Source organism: Pogoniulus pusillus, chromosome 11, assembly GCF_015220805.1.
Source record: "Pogoniulus pusillus isolate bPogPus1 chromosome 11, bPogPus1.pri, whole genome shotgun sequence".
NCBI classification, from domain to species: Eukaryota; Metazoa; Chordata; class Aves; order Piciformes; family Lybiidae; genus Pogoniulus; species Pogoniulus pusillus.
Window position 1 is genome coordinate 21416189 of NC_087274.1, and position 21200 is coordinate 21437388.

The 21200-nt window shown below is 38.7% G+C and overlaps 1 protein-coding gene across 12 annotated transcripts in view; it reads right to left on the reverse strand.

Annotated features, from left to right (window-relative positions):
- Positions 1-21200, reverse strand: part of CC2D2A (coiled-coil and C2 domain containing 2A) — a 73901-nt gene that overhangs the window by 27536 nt on the left and 25165 nt on the right. For 7 of the 12 annotated variants that reach the window (XM_064151415.1, XM_064151408.1, XM_064151419.1 and 4 more), the window contains 15 exons: positions 20594-20741; positions 17870-18008; positions 16443-16646; positions 13559-13651; positions 12770-12861; positions 11558-11572; positions 10953-11120; positions 9411-9516; positions 7034-7143; positions 6823-6919; positions 5590-5688; positions 4844-5020; positions 2339-2359; positions 1104-1307; positions 411-500 (listed from right to left, as the gene is read on the reverse strand). In XM_064151415.1, the coding sequence (XP_064007485.1) occupies positions 411-500; positions 1104-1307; positions 2339-2359; positions 4844-5020; positions 5590-5688; positions 6823-6919; positions 7034-7143; positions 9411-9516; positions 10953-11120; positions 11558-11572; positions 12770-12861; positions 13559-13651; positions 16443-16646; positions 17870-18008; positions 20594-20741 (1763 nt within the window). The remainder of the gene's footprint in view (positions 1-410; positions 501-1103; positions 1308-2338; positions 2360-4843; positions 5021-5589; positions 5689-6822; positions 6920-7033; positions 7144-9410; positions 9517-10952; positions 11121-11557; positions 11573-12769; positions 12862-13558; positions 13652-16442; positions 16647-17869; positions 18009-20593; positions 20742-21200) is intronic. The other 5 variants (XM_064151409.1, XM_064151417.1, XM_064151413.1 and 2 more) reach the window with 4 other exon arrangements.

Genomic DNA, 21200 nt, shown 5'->3' on the forward strand with positions numbered 1-21200 from the left:
GAGTAGGCTGAGTGTCCCCTTACTGCTGACATTATGTGCAACATTTTTCTCTAGCTCCTGGGAACTACAATGATCATTGTTGTGTCTGAAGTCTCCAGCGGTCGGCTGGTTGTAACTGGGAAAGACAAAACAACAACAACAAAAAACAGGAAAAGCTTAAAGCCCTGAACACTCTTAGGGTCAATTACAACCTGCTAAAGATAAATATTTTGGTTCCTATCAGGACAAGCAACTTTTCTAAATCTTTGGTCCTCATTCCTTTTCCTCATGCAGAAAAAGTCCTTGCAATAATAGAATCACAGAATTCATGTCTGAAGGGGCTTCAAGAGCTCATCTCCCCCAGAAAGCAGAGGCTGCTAGGATGTTACATCACAGGAGGATTAATAGCTTCTGTTAACCGCACTGCTTACATCTGATGTACTCCATAAGTCACAGATCCCAGCAAACGATACAGTATCTGGCAAAAAAGGAATCAGAGCAACGTAACGAGCCACCAGTTCCTGCAAGAAAAGAAAACAGCACCAGTCACAACAGGGATACCCAACAGCAGCGGTACAGATACACGTGAGGCACAGTGCTGTTTCCACAGACAGCAATGACAAATCACTGAGCTTACCGCAGCAGCTGCTAGCTCACTTTAGAACTTGGAGCAAAGACTGGTATGATTTGCCATTGGAATGGGCTGCCCAGGGAGGTGGTGGAGTCGTGCCCCTGGAAGTGCTCAAAAAGACTGGATGAGGCACTTAGTGCCATTGATTGGCTAGGGCTGGGTGAAAGGTTGGACTGGATGATCTTGGAGGTCTCTTCCAACCTGGTTGATTCTATGATTTACTCCCATTGAGGCTTAGGAAAATTCTTTGTCTTTTTAGGGGCAACACTCACTAATATACCTATTTTGTTCCAGAGAAGACAAATGCCCTTTTCTAAGGTCGTTATGGATAGACTCACTGTCTATCATGAAATCATGACTTTATTTTATACCTTCAGCTTTTCCTTTACAAGAAGCACAGCTGTAAAATGGTTGTGTGTCTACATGCATGTGTGAGCACACACGTTCTGAAATCTACAAGTGAGAATCTTCACTCTCTTTTCCAAGTACTTACTGCTGCTGTTTGAGAACTATTTGGGACAGCATCGAGAAGCTCCTGTGGTGGATTCAGAGGTCTGATATATCTGGTAATAAAAACTGTTTTCCCATTGAGGTCAATCACAGTCGTCAGGCACTGGCGGCTTGGAAATTTCGATGTACACTCAGCTTCATACTTTTCTGCTGCTTGGAGCAATTTCTCATCTTCTTGGGTATCAAACTTCAAAAGACAATAAAATTTATACAAAAGTGGGTTTATTTAGCCTTTAGGTTTAAGTCTTTATTATAATCAGCCTATTTCACTGCTTAGAGGAACATAAAAGGAGAGCAGTTTGCAGTTTCTTTGTGGTTTATGCTGTGGCTTGCAGATGTCTGTGTGCAAGGTCAAGGCAATGGAAAATCAGGCAAGCTGCATTTACTTACAAATGCTCTTAATGACCTGTACCTGTGAGCTGGCTTTAGGAAAGCACTGCAAAATGAGAAAGCTATAGCCAAGGAAAACTGCAAGGATAAAACACTACATATGAAATTAAAGGTAAACAGTTATGGTTAGGTACTAATCCTACAGGCCATTCACCTAACACTCCATTAAAACCACAACTGAGGTTATGCACAAAATCTCAGTGTTTTTTATATAAATAATACTGCAACAACCCTGCAAAATGCCAAAATATTTGCAGAGAAGATCCAACTAAATTTTACATGAATCTTTATATAATCCAGACTTAAGTGTGACTTTCCAGAGGCAAATCTAAGACTTAAAAGCACATATTAAAGATATAAATAGCCAGAACAATTATCTGCTATTATATCAATTAAGAAGTCCTCTTTTAAAGGTATTAAGATCAGTCAAAGTAGGTTTTTCATGCTGTGAATTAAAGCTCATCCCTCACAGTATTTCTGCTCAAATGAAACCACTTTTTTGTCATTTGTTACCCTTCTCAAACAAAGCAGAGGTGGAACAGCGTGGCACTGCCCTGTAGCTACATCTTCGAGCCAGCAGAGAAGGCGCACAGTGGTCATTAACAGCCCCAGACACTTTGTAAATGGAAATGTAGTAATTCACTCCAAATATTACTGACAAACAGCTACTATGTCAGAGTCAAGTGATGCAGAGTGCAAAAAGATTGCTGAATAGCACAAAGACAAGCTACACATTGAACAGGGAACAATGAGAGCCTCTCAACTGATTTAACTTAGATAAATGCATATAATTTATACAAATGATAGTTTTCTAATTTAATATTGTACCTTCTTAAGCATTTCATTCATCTACATGGAGATTCAGGAAGGACAGCAGGAAAGAGAGGAAAAACAGGTAAAGAAACAAAAAGGTAGTATAAAATATAATTAAGCTTAGTATCACAATACTAGTACACAAGTGTTATACTGCAGGAATGAACAGGCACAAAGGACAGCAAAAGTACTTAACTAGTTTCTGTAATTTTATGGCAAATGTATAGTAAATGTATGTGTTATATCTGAGGAGCTGCAGCAGAGAATTCTACCTTTTCATACACAGCTTTCATTAGACACATAGTAACCTAAAACAGAACAGTCTCTTAATGAGTTTGGCCCTGCTGTACCTAGTTTCCTCTAACTTCAAGTGGTATTTTACTGGTTTCTATTTAGATTGTTTTGAGAAAAAAAAGAACAACAAAAAAAAGATTATTTGAAACTCCTGAACAATGTTTGCTAAAGAAATAATTTGGTTTGGCTTAGTACCCAAGGTAAACAAATCCTCTGCTGCAAAGCAAAAGTTTTGTAAGATTTAGAAACATTTCTACAGCAAAGAGTGAGCAAAAATCTGGCAAAACTCCAGCTGTTTAATTACTCACAACCCTTTTCTCCACTGTCCATCACAATTTAGAAAACAGACCCTTCTGTACCAGTAGTTTCTTATCTAAACATTTTCCTTATTTCTGGTTTTACTTTCAGTGCACTTCAGTGACAATGCAGGCTTTTTGCTACAGTTTCGTTTTCTTGGAATCAGAACTCCGCAGGTTGGAAGTGACCATCTGGTCCAACCTTCTGTGGAGACAGAAGCCTCTAGGATTATCTAGCACCATGTCTAACCCATCTTGAAAACCTTCAGTGGATGGGGCCTCTATCACATCCCTGGGCAGACTGTTAATGTGAATCCCTGTTCCCACTGTAAAAATTCTTATGTTGAGATAAAACCTCTCCCAGCGCAACTTGGACCCATTATCACCTGTCTTATCAGTGTGGCTCCTTGTGAGGAGAAGCTTTTGCACGTATTTCCTGCTACTTAGAGCAGAACTCATTTCCTGCATTGTGATTTACTGTGCTACATATTCAGAATGGAAGGTACTTCAGTTCCTTAGCTCTGAGTTTTGGCAAGGGCCACATAGCTCCTGCCATCACATCTGAAATGAAAGAACACGGGTCAGGAAGACCTAAATACGCTGAGTTTTCCTTCCAAAACATTCAGAGATCAGTTCTAAATACAGCTACAAAACTGCACCATTTTACTAAGCATTATACATAAGCTTAAAGTAACTAAGCATTAAATTGCACCTATGCAGGAAACTCTAACAAAGATTTGCTCACTATTTAAAGATGTCAAGATCTGCAACATATAGTCTATAACATTTTATAATAATCATTATTTGAATTTCTATGATTTTTCCTTACAAACATTACTGGAGACAGATCTTTCTATCAGCAGAGCTCTGTTTCCTCACAAAGTCATTATATTTTTTCCCCAGCAATTAATTGCTCTATGTAAAGATTAAACCTATGAAACTCTCAAATAAAGTCTCATCTAATTAAAGGTGTTTCCAGGCTGTTAAATTTATATTTATGGGTTTGAGTCCTAGTACTAATCTTAGCATTCAAGCTAAGTAACTTTAAAAGGCATCCATGAATGCACTTTATTCATGTCCTTTATTTTCAGCAGTACTAAATTATAACAGGTCCCACAGTATGGCATGAGAGCAGGAAAACATAGGACTGGATAGTTTCCAAGACTGTAATTTAAGATGAAAAAGAGAAATTAGAATGCATCATATGATTTTACATTTACTCTGAAGAAGCAATTACATAACAACAAGCCTTTCTCTTCAGTTCCTGTTTGTCTCTAATAAATTACCAGCATACCACCGAGCTGGAAAAAGAATGAACTGCTGCTGTCTGCTCATGAAAAACAGCCACCTTGTTGAATGGGTCTCAAAATCATTGCAGAATGTTACATAAAACAGCAAGAGGTGTATGCATTTTGGGTACATATTGTGGCTGCCAGTGCAAGTTTCAGTTTAGCAAAATAACTGGGGAAAAAAAAACAGCTTTAAAAATAATTATCTTCAAGATCTGGAGCTGTGCATGAAGCCAGAAGTAGTAAATGGTGTGTCTGAGTATAAATACAGAAGCAAAAAAATACTATGTTTGCACCTCTTGCACCTATGTCACCTCCTTTCTGTCCACTGTTCACAAATACTCACATGAACATTTTACTGTTTACAGATGTAAATAGGAAAATTATGTGCTCACTGATGATGAATGCAAATCTGCTCTCTGTTAATAACAGGGCTAGATACCTGGGGAGAGTTATTTCTCATGCTTTAAGTGTCCACCTGACTTAATGGTGCATCCAACTAAATTGAACTGAGCTGAAAAATGTGAGGCGTAACACACAGATTTTAGATTGATATCCTTTGGTACACTATTTATCTGCATCTCAAGAACTGCACCACTGGAAACAAAAAGCAAGAACATGAGGAGTTGCTGCTGAGTTACCTTCTCTCTGACTGACTCTCCAGGAATGAGTTGTGGTTCAATGGTAATGAACAGTGTTATGTAGGAGCCCTCGCTCAGACTGCGCACAGAGTCAAAACCTCTCTCAAATCCCAGGTTCTTCTCTTTGCTGTAGCCAAGGAGGACTGGAGGAATATTCACCTTGAATGTACCATCAATCTACAACACATATGGAAAAATATGTTGGAAGAAAAACTCCAAATCTTCTTCTCAAATACCTTAGCTACTCACATTCAAATACTTTATTTCTTTGATTTCTTTGTTACTCTGAATTGTAAAACAATAAAATGAGAGAATATGACAAACACACTGATTAGCTGTGCGGAAAACATGACAGATCAGTGTTAAATATATTAATGACAACAGGATTTCAGCCTCTCTTGCATATTATGGACACTAATGTTTAGTTAATGTTTAATTTAATAAGAAGAAAGTGCCAGCCTTTCACAGTTTTTCCTTCAAACAGCAATCTCCACGTTGCACTATTTACCCAGAGTGATGTGAGAATAATGCTCCAGCACCCCTAGATGGACACCTTCCACACAGAAGTTGCTGACACTTCTTGGGTGCAACTGTGCCCATGCAGCCAGCTTCCCCACAGAAGAGTGCTCCCAACACTCACAAGCCCTTTGTGCCTCCCTCTGCCACCACAGACATTTCATTACCAACTCCTTTCCATTCTCCAGTTTTGTACTTTAAGAGATTTAGTCCAAATTACTGACACTCACCCTTGATTGAAAATATACAGTAGTAAATGGAATCTTTACACATCCCAGCCAGTGTCTCTCAACACGGGTATGGATTTCACTTCGTCTTTCACAATCATCCTGTTAAAAAGTTGCCCAACATAGCACCTTTGCAAGCCAGCTTCAATTCCTTTAATTCAATCAACAACTTAATCAAGGCATTAATAAAAATTCTGTATTATTTGAATAATTTACTATAAATACCACTGCAGTTTCTAGTATGGCAACGACCACTCTGCGTGCCTTTCAAGCTGAACAAGAACATCACAGTCCATATATACAATGTGCTGGCATTTCAGCGTTCAACTTGTGATGGAGAACTCAAAACTCTCACAAAGAGTCCACAAAGGTCTTCACAGACAACATAAATTAAGGTCTGGGCTTCTAATAGAGTTCTTCGCAAGTATTTTAAAAGGCTTTTTGAAGGCAAAGTTGTATAAAAATCCAACTAAAGCCTGTGGAATAGAAGCAGTTCTCATTGCCTACCAGGGACTTCTAGATCTAGACTCATCAGCCTATCAGTTTTTTAAGAATAAGACCATCTCTATAGGCTAGAGTGACATCTAAGTTTCCAGACTATTTTCTTTCCTTCTGTTTCACCAAATAGCAGTTTAGTTTTGAGGACAGAATTCTGCTCTCAGTGAAATGTGTGCATTATTTTTGGGTTATATTTTCAAGAAATTTGAGTGCTGCTATTTTTGCGCACGTTAAATCAACTGGGAAAGCTTTCACTGGTTTCAACAAGGGCAGGAGTTATGCCAACACTAAGAGCTTACAAAAAATTCTTGTTACTAGTACTTACAATTTTATACAAAACAATAAAAAGATGGGGTGTTTTTCACCAAACACATGTAAACCAAGATGGGTCAGAGCACAAAAAAAATGTTGTTAAAAAATACAGGAGCTGGGATAATTCATTCTGGAATTTAGTAAAAAGTAAGTTTAAGGAGAACAGAGCTCAGATTACAATTCATGTTGCCTCTCTGTTTTAGTATCTCCAATTTCATTGTATATCAGTAAAAGAGATTACACACACGTTCAACTCTACCAGCAAATGACACAGTACAGACAAAGGCTGACACTACAGACTACTTCCTCTTGTAGTAGACTAGATATAAAATCATAAGGAACTGCAGAAGAGACAAAGAGAGGGACACTCTCTTTGAAAAGCTCACAATATCCTGCAGTGTCACTGTCCTTCCATCATGAACTCACCTCCGCAGTATCATGAAGCACTTCATCAAAAACATTAATGAAGACTTCATCCTTCACTGACTGCAAGCTGTGGGTGCTGTAGTCACCATTAGGAGCTCTGAAAAGGTTAAATATGCCAAAAAGTGCTTTGAATAGAAGAGGAAAATTTGAATGGATGTGCATGCTCAAAAGTATTGAAACTCAGAAATAATTTGGTTTCCTTTTGCCATACCTAAATGGAAGCTCAAGTTCCTCATTCCAGTTGGGGTTTGGGCCCTCTGCTGTTGTGGTCCGGCAGACTGTTCGCTGAAAAGAAACTTCTACAAAAGGACGGACTAAAACCTAGAAACAGAGACCAAGACAAAGGAAGCAGAGATCTATAAAAATCATAGAATGGTGTAGGTTGGAAGGGACCTCAAAGGTCACCTAGTTCTAATGTCTCACCATAGGGAGGGATACCTCTCACTGGAACAGGTCACTCAAAGCCTCATCCAACCTAGCCTTGAACAGATGTTCAAGGGAGCAGCCACAACCTCCCTGGGCAACCTGTGCCAGTGTCTCACCACCCTCACTGGAAAGAACTGCTTCCTAACATCCAGTTTAAATCTCCCCTCTTCCAGTTCAAACCCATTACTCTTCATCCTGTCATTACAAGACCTTGTAAACAGTCCCTCCTCAGCCTTCCTGTAGGCCCCTTTCAGATACTGGAAGGCTACTACAAGGTCTCCCCAACACTTCTCTTCTCCAGGCTGAAGAGCCCCAACTCTAGAGCATATTAAATGAGACATTTTCATGTATTCAGAAAAAAAAAAGTACACTTAGTGGAGATCAAGCTGGTCCAGTCTAGATAAAACTTTAATACACCTTAAATATTGCACTTCCCAGACTTCTAAGATTTATGAAGCTTTAAAAAACAACCAAACAATTTGACACATTGCCATTTCCAAAAGATGATGTGCATTCAGAATACCTGACATATTTACATACAAATTTTCTCCCGAGAGTGGGAAAGCTACTGGTTATCTAATCAAAGAAGGGAACTGAAACAGAGCATGTGATGCAGACAGCAATGGAAAAAAAGTGCACATGTATTTTTTATCTGTAATCCAAGAAGCTTACTGCTACAATCCTGCCTGTCTCTGAAACTTGCTCCTATTACAGATAAGCAGCTCCTACTAGACACAACAAACCCCTAATGTGATTAAAAAAGCCTTAATGGAACATTTCATTAACATTCAGATTCATATGGCAGAACCTTTTCTACATTTCAAAAAGCTATTATTTTGAGGGAAAATCATAAGAAAAAAACCCTTAAGGGCTTCCATCCTCATTTAGAAGGATGCTGGATTTATTTCTCAATAGCAAACAAATGTAGCTTCAGCAGCAGCTGTAACAATGCTGTACTGGTTTAGACCACTGCTGGGACCAAAATGCAGGCTGTGAAAGCACATATAGAAGAGTAGGAATAGAGCAGGTACATGTGAAGTTTTCTCCTACCACTCTTCTGAGCTTCAGCTATTCTCAGATGACAGTCTTTCAAAGCCTGTAATGATTTCTCTAGTTAGTAACTTCCACTGGATCACTCTTCCTCATACTTGTCTGATACTTCAATGTAAGAAAACATATTTAGTCCACAGCACACGTAAACAACTTCTCTGGGTGCTTACTAACTATTCCACAAAGAACCACAACCTTCTGTCTGTCTTGAATCTAACTCCTACCAGCTTCATTTGATGATCCATCACCCCTGTACTGAGATAGACAGTGGTGACTCAATTCCCAGTCCATCTTCTCTGCATTGCTCATTATTTTGTGACTCTTAGGTGTCAATCTGCTGGAGGGAAGGAGAGCCCTGCAGAGAGACCATGACAGGCTGGATGGGTGGGCAGAGGCCAGTGGGATGAGATCTAACAAGGCCAAGTGCAGGGTTCTACATTTTGGCCACAACCCCAAGCAGCACTACAGTTTGGAGACAGAGTGGCTGGAGAGCAGCCACGAAGAAAGTGACCTGGCAGTACTGCTAGATAGTAGGCTGAACATGAGCCAGCAGTGTGCCCAGGTGGCCAGGAGAGCCAGAGGCAAACTGGCCTGTATCAGTGGTCAGTAGGACAAGGGAGGTTATTCTTCCCCTGTACTCAGCACTGGTCAGGCCACACCTTGAGTCCTGTGTCCAGTTCTGGGCTCTTCAATTCAAGAGAGATGTTGAGATACTGGAACATGTCCAGAGAAGGGCAATGAAACTGGTGAGAGGCCTGGAACACAGCCCTGTGAGGAGAGGCCATGGACTAGTTGATTAGTTTAGGGCCAGGTGATAGGTTGGAGTTGGAGGTCTCTTCCAACCTAGTTGATTCTATGATTCTTTACCACATTCCTCTTCCTCTGTTCCCAAGTACTACCATTCTGGATGAAAAGCCATACTATTTTCTACTGTGCAGTAGTCATCCTGCATTTCTGACATCCTTACTGCCCTTCTCTGAACCTTTTGCAGCTTTACTATCTTTATGGATGCCAAGGAGATAAGGTATCTCCCTAATGGTGAAAGATACTGTCTCTGGAAAAGAAGAATGTGCACAAGCTGATGTAAGCAAATGTTAGCTCTGTAATATTACCTGGTTGAATGCCCAGTTTGGGCTATCAGCTGGTATGTGAGCTGCTGGAGAGGCTGCAAACATCTCACTAAAGGACTTTGAAGATTTGGATGGTTGATGAAGTTTGCTACAAGAGGAAACAGACAACAAGTATAAAAGACAGAGAACACATCACAAAATACAAATCCCTGAATTCAGGAAATACTTGTGATATTTTTATGTTGTGACTTTAACCTTGGAAAGATATTTATTTGATAAAATAACACGAAAAGAATGCCAGAAAGGCGTAGTGAGCGCATAGCTCTTGTAAGCCTCATTGCAAAAGCGTGCTTTGTGTCTTCTGTCTCTTTCCTGAGATGCTTATTAGCCCCAGATTTGTTTTTCCCTCCCCCATACATTCTCCTTGAACAACAGGTTTTTCAGTTTAAGGAGATGAATCCCCACAGAATTCATAAACAGTGTAGACTTCATGGTATCCAGGCAAGGCCTCTATGACAAAATTAAACCCATATGAATATGACACAATTGGCAACCCATGAGTGAAGTACAATAAAAGTTAGTGTGTTTATTTTTATAGTGTTTCAACTTAAAGTTAACTTTTTTGTGTGTGTGTAAAAACATCCCAGCAGAGACTACAGAAGAGAAAGCAGCTCAAAATAAGATCTCAAGTAACGCAGCAAGACTCAGAGGCTTTTTAGTCATTTTTGTAATACTGCAAAGGAATTGAAATCTTCACCTTGTGGATCATGTCAACATGTTTCTAATATGAATTGCTTTCCTTAGTATGAACTTACTTATAGAAACCAAAAAGAACCTTTATTATAGTAAAGGTTTGTTATAATTATTTATGTACTAAAGCCTGTGTGCACATAAGCAATTGGTCAGCTTGAAAACACCTCTGAGTTAAATGCAAGGTGCATTAATTTGGGGAGAGAACACTGCAGTAATACACTGCTTCTGGAATAGAACCAATGTTCAGAGCTCAAGCATCTCTGCATGACGCAGCATCAGAGAGTGCAGGCATTGCCGTAATGTGCCTGAAAGTAATGGTCACCTTTAAAATTACTCAGAGCCAAATTAGGCTCAGTCCATTAACTTCAGCAGTTCATGAAGAAGACCAACAAGCTACACTCAGCAGACATCCAACAATGAAGGACTGGATTTTTTTAATACTTATTTTTGGTATTTAAGCTACTAAGAATTAAAATTGTCCTGAGTAGAACTAACAGGCTTGCTTAAGAAATAATTTGTCTGGTATTATCAGAGTTAAAATGTCATCAAAGCTCTAAATTATCTCCTGGTTTCTTCCTTAAGCAGGCTGCACATACTATTTGTTACAATAGTTCTTCAATTTAGCTGTTATTGACAAATGATTATATGACTCTACAAACTTACAAAATAGCAGTTCTTTATCATCATTAATAAACAGATACGCATATATAAGTTTTTATCATGAGGATGAAAGCCACACACATGGCTGAATTTTTATCAGCATCAGCTGTCAGCAAAACAGCTGCAACCAGAAAAAAACAATCTCTGCTGGAAACAGACATTTAAACATACCTCATCACTGGTTTTCTCACTGGAATATCATAAGCTCTAATAATGTTCACTAACAGTTTTATGTCTCCATCTGATAAGTTCTGTGCTGTGACCTTCTTCCTTTCTTTTCTTCTTGGCTTTAATGGTCGTTTTGGCTCTGTCAGTTTAAAGAGGCTGAGTCCCAAAATACTAATAATGATAAAACAGATATTTAGTCATTTCTGCATAGAATCCAGCACTCTGTTGTTTCCATGATACATATATAAAGTATGCACTAAACAGAAAGGAAATATATCCTGTTAGCACCATACAAAGCCATGAGATGTCAAAATGTTTTGTTCAGTATGACACAATCCATCCAATTCTGTCTTATAATTAATAAATTTTAAGTTAAATGACCAAAAAAAAGTTTTGCTTCATTTTCAAAACAAGGCAAGATATAAATAAGACAATGACACAGCTTCGAGATAGATCTAAACTACAGGGCTATAAACAAAGCATCTAGCAATTGACAAAGTTATCAACAACCACTGTATGGCATAAGCAAAAAAAAAACCTAAACATCTAATTATACAGCTATGTAAAACAAACAATAGAAAGGAAACAGAATGAATGCCGCAACATACCCTGGACCCTCAGAACTTACAACCCAAGGCAAAGCAGAACCCAAGGAAGAAATGAGAAAAAAAAGGAAAAGAATAAAAAGCAGATGTAGGTTTTTATATATCATTAACTGCTAACATCCCAAAAACTACTTTAAAATCTGGTAAGCAATGGCATTATTTCCTTATATAGAACATTTCACAGTAATTACTGTTAGAATAACACAAACTACCAGCAACTGAATTATCTCACCAGGTAGATGCTATAAAAAAAATCAGGATGCACTTTAAATTCACCAGCCACATAACATTAGCAAAATGAATTCAGTATGAAATAGTATTTGTGATAAGAAAACAGCAATAAAGCATTTCCATTTGAAACAACTGTAAAATCTGTTTATGGCCATGTTTGGATTTTTCTATACTGTGATGTGTAAGAAGGATGAACTCTTGTAAGAGAGCAAGTCCCTCTATCTCCAGCAGATGGAACTGTTTAGATTTATACTGCTTTCTCTGTACTTTGAGAGTGTCAGCAAGAAACGTAAAATAAAGAAGAATTTGTCTTTCATATCCTGTTTACTTACATTTTAAGGCAGAAACACTAACTAAGAGTTACCCATGTTATGATGACTGATAAATGGCAAAATCAGCAAGTATGGGTTTTGGAATACAAATTCAAAGAAACAGTACAAATAATAAAACCAAACAAAAAGCATTTCCAATTCCAGTAGCATTTCTGATAGTAAACAGCATATGACAACATTCAGCAACGCAAAAAACAAATATATGAGAAGGTAAATAAAGAAAATGACTTCTAAAAAAATCACATTATTTACAGGGCACTGACTCTAAGGGAACAAACACCAGCTATACAACAAGTAGTAGTGTTACTATCTCTGATGCTTCTCTGATATTTGGGAATCACTCAATCTGGCATCAGCTAGGACTATGTTCAGCTCAAAAGATCAGAGACTGATGAATTATATCCTGATAAATCTTATTTACATGCTGTCACATTATCTCTTTCAAATCCTGCCCTTTTCTTAGAGAAGTTTTTAAGCACTTTGTACATCAATACACTGTCTGTGCTGGCAGAGGGGAAACAACTGAAAGTTTATGTATTATAGAGACACAAAATCCCATCAGTTAGGCACATCAATACGATTTGCAGAAAGAGACCAGAGATAGTTTTGCATGAATTATTTTGACTTAGAACAAATAAAGATAGTTCCTTACCCCAGGCTAGGAATCTCCTCTTCATTGACAAGGTCAGAGTGAAGGAAATGGTGTTTTGCTACAAGGAAACGGTTTATTACTGATTCTCGAACCTGTGCATGGGGAGAGAGAAGAGACCAGAAAGAAACTGGTAAGCATGTTTTGCACTTGCTGTTTTGCCAGAACAGTCCGAAATAGCAAACTTCCCTTTGTTGTATGACTAATGTTTTCTTATGTATTTTTTCCCCTGGAGATTAGAATGTCACCCTAACAGAATGAAGAGACTAGGAAAAAGAAATTAAATCAAGATGAAAGGGAGAAGATGTTACTGTCAATACTCCATAGGGGTAATGTGATGAAAGATATGCCCTCTTCCTTAGGCTGCAGGACAAGACACTATGTATTGCATCAAATGTTTGCCAACAGTGGCTAGGGCCACTTTTCTTGGAGATAATTTTCTTAGCATCACAGTTTACAAGGAATATAGGGAGGAGAAGGAAATCAGTGAGTATCTTGAACACAACAGGACAGATCTCTGAGATACTGGAGAAGAAAAATAATTTACATAACTGCCAGAAGAAAAAGGTTTAGTTAGGTTCAGTTCTGGATTCAATATCTTTAAATGAGTCATGCAGAAGCCTTCACTTGTTCAATTAAGACTAGTTTCAGGCTAATCTGGAATTTGGAAAATGTCTGTAGCTCATGTTCAGAGATGAATCTGGTTTTAGTATTCACGGAAATAAAGCATCTAAGTATAGAAGCAACATATGGCTTAAAAAATACTTTGGATCCATATTTTTTACAGCTTACCTTCTGCAGATAGTTGGCAACAACTGCTCTGTGTGCATCTAGGTAATTTTTGCTGTCAATCACATCCCTCTCTTTCAGTCTCTTCTCATAATCCTAAAGAGTTTGTGATTCAATATATATTCAGTGCTTTATTCCACACATGAAAGAAGGTAAACATTTCACTGATATTAATGTATGGATTACAGTAAACCAAAAGAGGTATCAGAGGTTTATAAAGCTATTTTTGATGCTAATGTATACAGCAAAAGCATTGCTAAACTTCCACAAATAAAGACAAGAATTCCATTAAGTTAGAAGATTCATGTGGTTTATATTACTATGAATAACTTGAAGATTTCCCTCTCTTTGCTTAAATTTGAGCTTTGACCTGCTGTAAACTGAAATTCCATTTGAACTGAAAATGATTTCTCCCAATGCAGCTGCAATTGAATCCTTAATATATTAAAGTGATGCAGTACTGATAGAATATGACCTGAAATCTGAACTGTTTCAATACACATAACTAGTGTTCACACTGTCTCACATCAGAAGAAACTGAGAGTTTGTTGAGAAACAACAATTGCTGAGCTGTTTTTAAGTTATAGTCAAGAAATACAGACATTTAATAGCATTAAAAAAAAAAATCTTTGTTTATACATTGTGAGAAAGTGAAAGCTCTTTAAGCATCCAGAGTGTGAAGACTCTGCTTTGCCTAAGGCTTGAGAAAAGAGTCTGCAGCCCAACAGAAAGGATGAGATAAATACTGATTACCATCACAAGAAAAGATTTACAAGAAGCATTTTGGTTCTTGAGGAGAAGTATTTGATGAAATATTTCTCAGGGCAGTGGTTAGAATTCTGGTGCACTACAATGGAAACTATACTGACAGATGCAACATTTATCATAAGGTTGGCAGAAACTGCATGGAACCCACTAAAGGACTACTAAGGCCTAGAGTCCATGATGTACAAGGGGTTGCCATTGTGTAATAACGTATGTTGGAAGAGACTTCTGGTCTCTAAACCCTCAAAGCAGGAACAACTCTAATCAGGTTACTCGAGGCCTTTGCAAATCAGACTTTCAGTACCTTAGGAGCTGGCAATTCTGTGAACTTGCTGGACAATGTGTTCTAGAATTTTAATATATTCTTTGTGAAAAACGTTTTCCTTATACCTAACAGGAATTTCTCTTAGAGCAACTTGTCTCTGTCATCAACTTGCCTCTCTAATTAGAGTTAGTCTTGTTCTCTTTTCTCTGCATCATTTCACTAGGTACCTGAAGGAAGCATAAGACACCACTTAGCCTTGCCCTCTTAGGTCAACACAAATTTAATTCCTTTTAGCCTCTTCTTGTATACCATCTTGTGCTCCAGCCCTGTAGATATTCTGGTAGCTCTGTGCTGGGTTTGTTCCTATATCTCAATGTCTTTCTTGCAGTGGACAAGGTGTTCAACTTAATTAGCTTGGAGAGACAGAGATTAATAAGCAATTCAGTATCTGCCCACAACTACTTGAGGGACTATTAAAAGCAGAGTGTGCCAAATTCATCTCTGTAGTACTAGACAATACAGGAAAAAGAGCCATAAAACAACTTAGAAGGCTCAGGTTGGAAATGGATTTTATTTTTTTTTAAACCAGAAGAATAGAGCAGCATTGGAATAGTTTATGCATAAAGGCTGTGGAATCTCCCATGTAGAGGTTTTCAAGATCTGGCTAGACAAATACACAGCTGATCTCATCTAGTGCTGGCAGCAGTTCAGTGGACAGCAGGACTAGAACTAGATGACCTCCAGACAACATAGCTTCCAAACAGTATTTCCACAAATCTATGAAATTTCAGACTTCTTTGCCAAATAGTAAACCAACTAGGAAGCAAACCACTTGAAGCTTAGTTTTCAGGTTCTTGTCATATAAAATGAACTTGGAATGGGTGATCATGGGTTTATACAATAGAAAAAAAACAAAACATAACTTCATGTTTAACCTGTCTTTCAATTTTGAATGGTAACATGACATGAACAAAGTCTGTCTGTAAACCCAACTGGATCAGAAATGTATTTCAGAGATGAGACACTCCTTTAAATATAAGGTAGAGCCAGAAATGACTGAATCAACAGATTTCTTAAAAAAAAACCAAACAAACCAACCAACCCATCATATATAATGCAAAAGAAATCAAAGAAAGAATTTTTAAAAAGAAATTACTGAAGATGATGTAGGGACAAAGCAGCAGTTCCCAGAATCTGCAAGGATTCTGATCCTGCTAAGGCACCAAACACTCTAACATGCTCTTTAGCTGAATGAATTGCTAAAGAACAAAAGTATGCACAACTTCTCACTAGTAATGGAGTTGAGATTAAAAATAATTGAAGTACGACCCAAATTAAGACATGCACACACTGCATTTCAGAAAGGTAACTAACAGACAGGCAAGGATGGAGTAAGCTAATTGGACCAACATGCTAAACTGGAAATAATTGCAACACAGGCTGTAGTGTAAACATAAAAAGGTTTTCATTCTCCTTAGAGTCACTGCTTCCAGCCTCTGCAGAAATGGCTCAAAAGTTAATAAGCCTAAGCCTGAATTTGTTTTGCATTACCTTTCTATATTTGAAATCACTTCTAAAAGTCTCGTCTCTTTAAAAAAGACCTAAACCAAACAAGCTTACAACATCTGTGTGCAGAGCAGTTGCTGTGTTTTTCCCTCCTTGCACAATGGAAATATTGCATTGGAATGAAGCAATCTTAATTAGATTAAAATAATACTAGGTTTCCTAGGCTGAGGGAATAAAGCTCTAATCTTTTACAGACCAGCATAGGTGTACATTCTTTAAATGGACCAACTGACTTAATTGGAAGGTAAGTAATACTAGCATTAAAACAAGAAGAGAAATATTTTGTTCTACCTGGAAGATTTTGTCACTGATTTCTCGTTCATGCAAAGGGACTTGCTTATAGTTTCGGAACTCTGCCACCTCCTCATTTCTGAGCTGCAAGAGTCGGAATCTCTTTGATCTATTAAATTCTTCGTCAGAAACAAAATTAAACTCTTGCTGCAACTGTTCCAACCTAAAAAAGTCAGGAACATGTGCCTCTCCACTTGTAGCAACCTAAGGTAGCACAAAAAAAACCCCATTAACTTCCTCATGTCAACTGGTAAATGTCTATAAAATTACTTACATGCATATTGCAAGGATGTTCCATTTTAAGCAAAAGCAACTGAGACAGTGCTTCAGCTTCAGTCTGATCCAAGTGTTTTGAAGTAGGTTTTTACTGAGCAAGACATATGCCATTAGACATTTAAGAAAGGAGGAAATATAATTTCATTCTTAAGACAAAACTTTGAAGAGTAAAACTGTCACATAGTAGAATATGCTAACAAGATGTAAAGACAATTAATTTACACAACTTCAGCTACGCAAATAACTCCTCAGTCTGATGTTTAGACAAGTCTCATCTTCTACAACACAACAAGATCTCTTTGTACAACTGTCACTAATCAGCAACTTCCTGTTTAACACAATGCAAGTACAGTAGGAATACCTCTGGACTTTAAGGAAACAACAAACTCAACATCTGTGGGTTTATTTTATTTATATATTAGTCACAGAATCAGTCAGGGTTGGAAAGGATCACAAGGATCATCTAGTTCCAACTCCCTTGCCATGAGCAGGGACACCCTACCCTAGAGCAGGCTGGCCACAGCCTCAGCCAACCTGGCCTTAAACATCTCCAGCCATGGGGCCTCAGCCACCAACCTGGGCAACCCATTCCAGGCTCTCACCACTCTCGTGCTGAACAACCTCCTTCTCACGTCCAGTCTGAACCTATCCACCTCCACCTTTGCTCCATTCCCTCTAGTCCTGTCACTCCCTGATAGCCTAAAAAGTCCTTCCCCAGCTTTTTTGTAGGCCCCCTTCAAATACTGGAAGGTCACAATAAGGTTACCTCAGAGCCTCCTCTTCTCCAGACTGAACAGCCCTAACTCTTTCAGTCTGTCCTCATAGGAGAGTGCTCCAACCCTCTGATCATCCTTGTAGCCCTTCTCTGGACACAGCATATTCCCTTATACCTACTCTTATACCCTTACAGCTAGAATACTACTGAATGGATCAATAAATCATACTCATTAAGAAATTATTAATCCACTACTAAATGGATTAATAAATCCTATTTTCAGTAGAGACTTTGCTTCTTTCACTCATGCCAGTACATCCACCACAAATTCAAAAGCTACTACCTCCCTGGCACGTATGCAGGTTGACTGAGAAGGCACTAGTGATTTGGTGTTTCGTGGCCCCATTGGCCTTACAGCTCTGAAAAAGCCACTTACCATGATCAGCTGCATCAGAGCTGCATTGTTTGGGTCATTTGGATCAAGTTTTGCTTCTGCTGCCCACTTGGCTAGTTTCTTCATGTCAGTTAAGCCTGATGTGCCAATGGATGCAATAGCATCAATATTTTTCAAAGCACTGAAAAGACAGAATTGGCAGTACTTATACCTAAACCACGTGGATTAGCAGTAATTAAAGAACAACGTTGGCAACCCCCCAAAAAGCTCCCCACAACCTGAATAGTAAATTCCACTACATAATTCTTAGTTGAGAGTGAGAAAATGAAGAATTGCAAAGGAAATTAAAGGACACAATACAAAGGAATGGTGGAAAAAACTTTTTATACAAGGTATAATAGAGTTCTTATTGATGTATTTATGATAGACCTACACCGTTCCATACTGCTGATTACTAGGAAGTAAAATGATAAACTGCATCACAGAATGGAAGTTAACATGAAAGTTTTGACAATCCATACTGAAAAGAATTTCTCAGATGTGCTGTCCTGCCTTGCACTATGTCTTTGACCTGTCTTCTGGATGGCTCTCAAGCCTCTGTTGTTAGATTGGTCTCTGCCCACTCCTCTGCTGTTTCCAGACAGTCTTGGAGCACAATTCATTCTCTCACCACATCTGGGACAGCTGCCAGCACTTTTCTCTGGCTGTCATGGTCAGCTCCCAGGAGACTGCAAGCAGAACACTGCCTGTGATGGGACACCCTTGAAGCTTTTTCCCTTATGAAGCAGCCCTGATTTTGGTCCTTTCTGACAGCATGAGTCCCAGTCTCACTCCTTATCCTTTGGATGATCCTGCTTACATAGTGTTCATAGTAGGCATGGAAGTACATCAGGTAGTCTAGAAGCCATCCACACACTGACAGGCTGGCCAGGCTTCTGACATTTTCCCAGAAAACCCCCTCTGAAGCCCCTACCACTCCCAAACCCTTGCCATTACAGGAGGATATGCTAGTCAACCACTATGAAAGGTGGATGTTGCCTCATCTCTTGTTAGGACTGCTAAATTGAGTCTCCGTTTTTTTCAATAAAGCTTTAAGACTTCTGGATCTTTCCTGCACTCAGCTAGAATCAGCCAAATATCCAGCAGTGACTGGAGCAGCAGATAAAGCAGGAACATCAAGGTTATATCTTTAGGCACTAGCCTTGAACAAATGCAGACTGAATCACAATTGTGCTGAAAAGCTAATGGGCAGCAAAAACTAATTTTAGACATGAAAATCTTGTCTGTGACTTTCACAAGAGACAACGGAAAATCACAGAGGGCTGTTCATCTCTAGAGCATGACTCAAAGAGTGTTTTACAGCAAAACTTCTCTCTGAAATTCCCCATTTTACTACAGTGATCAGTCTCCAGAGTTTAGAGTTAGCCTTTGGGAATACATCCCTATATTTTAATCTCATACTGTTTCAGTCCCATTGAAGTCAGCAGGTTACTCATATGCTGATCATGATATTATTCTGATGGCTGCTACTTGGGTCAAAAAGAGTAACAGAGTAAACTGGACACCAATGTCTAGCCTATAAATAAATAAAAAATTGATAGCATCCAATCAGTTGGAAGAGTCATTTACTCAGTGTTAATAAGCATGGGAAAGGCTTGCCAGTAAAGCTACTTGAGAACATTACAGAATCACAGAAACATTCAAGTTGGAAAAGGCCCCCAGGATCACCAAGTCCAACCGTTAACCTTGCTCTACAAAGTTCACCCTTAAATCTCAAGCACCACATCCAAACGACTTTTAAACACATCCAGGGGTGGTGACTCAACCACCTCGCTGGGCAACCCATTCTAATGCCTGACCATCTTACTGGGAAAAAACACTTTCTAATGTCCAGTCTAAACCTACCCAGCGGCAGCTTGAGGCCACTCCCTATTGTTCTATCACTAATTAACTGTGAGAAAAGACCAGCACCAATCTCTCCACAATGTCCTTTCAGGTAGCTGTAGACAGCCATAAGGCCTCCCCTCAGCCTCCTCCAAACTAACCACTCCCAGCTCCTTCAGTCTCTCTTCACAAGATTTACTTTCTAGCCCCTTCTCCTCTGCACTCTCTCCAGCACCTCCACATCCCTCTTGTGCCCAAAACTGAACAAAAGAAGCCTTGTCTTCTTGACTTTATGAGAATTACACAGAGGCAACAAAACAGACCATCTAAAAGAGCCAACATGCAGCCAGGGCAAATTAAATTGTTTTGAACACTGATAATACACTCATTTCTACAGGTCAAAATGGTTCTGATGGATAAAAACCATAAAAGAATATTATCTTAGAAAGATCTGGTAGGTAAGAACTTTTCACTGATTCAGTCACTAACAGTGTCACCCCCCCCACACTAATTTCTACTGCTTTCCTTGTGTGCTCTGTTATCATTAATTACATAAAAGGCATTTAAAGCATTTGCCTAACAGCCTCCCCAAATGCACTTTGGATAAGAAAGAGCTGGAGCTTCTGCTCTTAGCAGAATGATTACAGCAAAGTTCCTTGCCAATATATACATCTCCTCTTAGAAAATCATTAAAATGAGCTAATCAGCTGGAGTATAACTTCAACACTGTCTATAAATAATACATAAAGAGGTAAATTTCACAAGAAAATAGAATAAACTCCAGGGAAATGAATAGGAAGATTCTTGATTATGAAAGTATTTGTTAAAAAATACTAATATAATCACTTTCCCATGAATCACTGGAAATTCTTATCATGTTACCTTGGAATGCCAGTGTTTTGCTGAGATACTGGAGGAATTAAGGGGACTCCTTTTTCTCCAACTGCCCAAGAGACACTATTGGATACTTTCCCAGAGGTCATGAGAGACATTTTGTTGCTACCATCAGCTTCAAAAGAAAAGGGCACGCCTATATGAGGGGAAAAAAAGAAAAGACAAAGTGGTGTAATTATGCATTCAAGCACAATGTCCCAACATTTAACAGAAGCTATTCCTGAAAAACAAGTAGTCAAACACCCTCTGCCTCTGTGAAACAGCTTGATCCTGCTGCATGCTCTATAAAGGAGGGAAAGGCGTGTACAGAAAGGCTTTCCATTTGGGTTGGAAGGAAAGGCCATGCCTTGAAAGCGATGCCAAAGGCTTATTATTTTCCCTTCACAGATGCACAGTATTTAATATTTCTAACAGTTTTCAGACTCAGCATATTGTTATTAATGAAACAGAAAAACAGCAAAAAAAATCGTTGTGCATGACTGGAAAGTCAGCCCCTAAGTGTTGTGATACACCATTGCATATTCACTCAGCATGGTCATTGACATTTGCACACACCTTGGTTGCAATGATTTTTTTTCTCTACATTTCTTTCCTC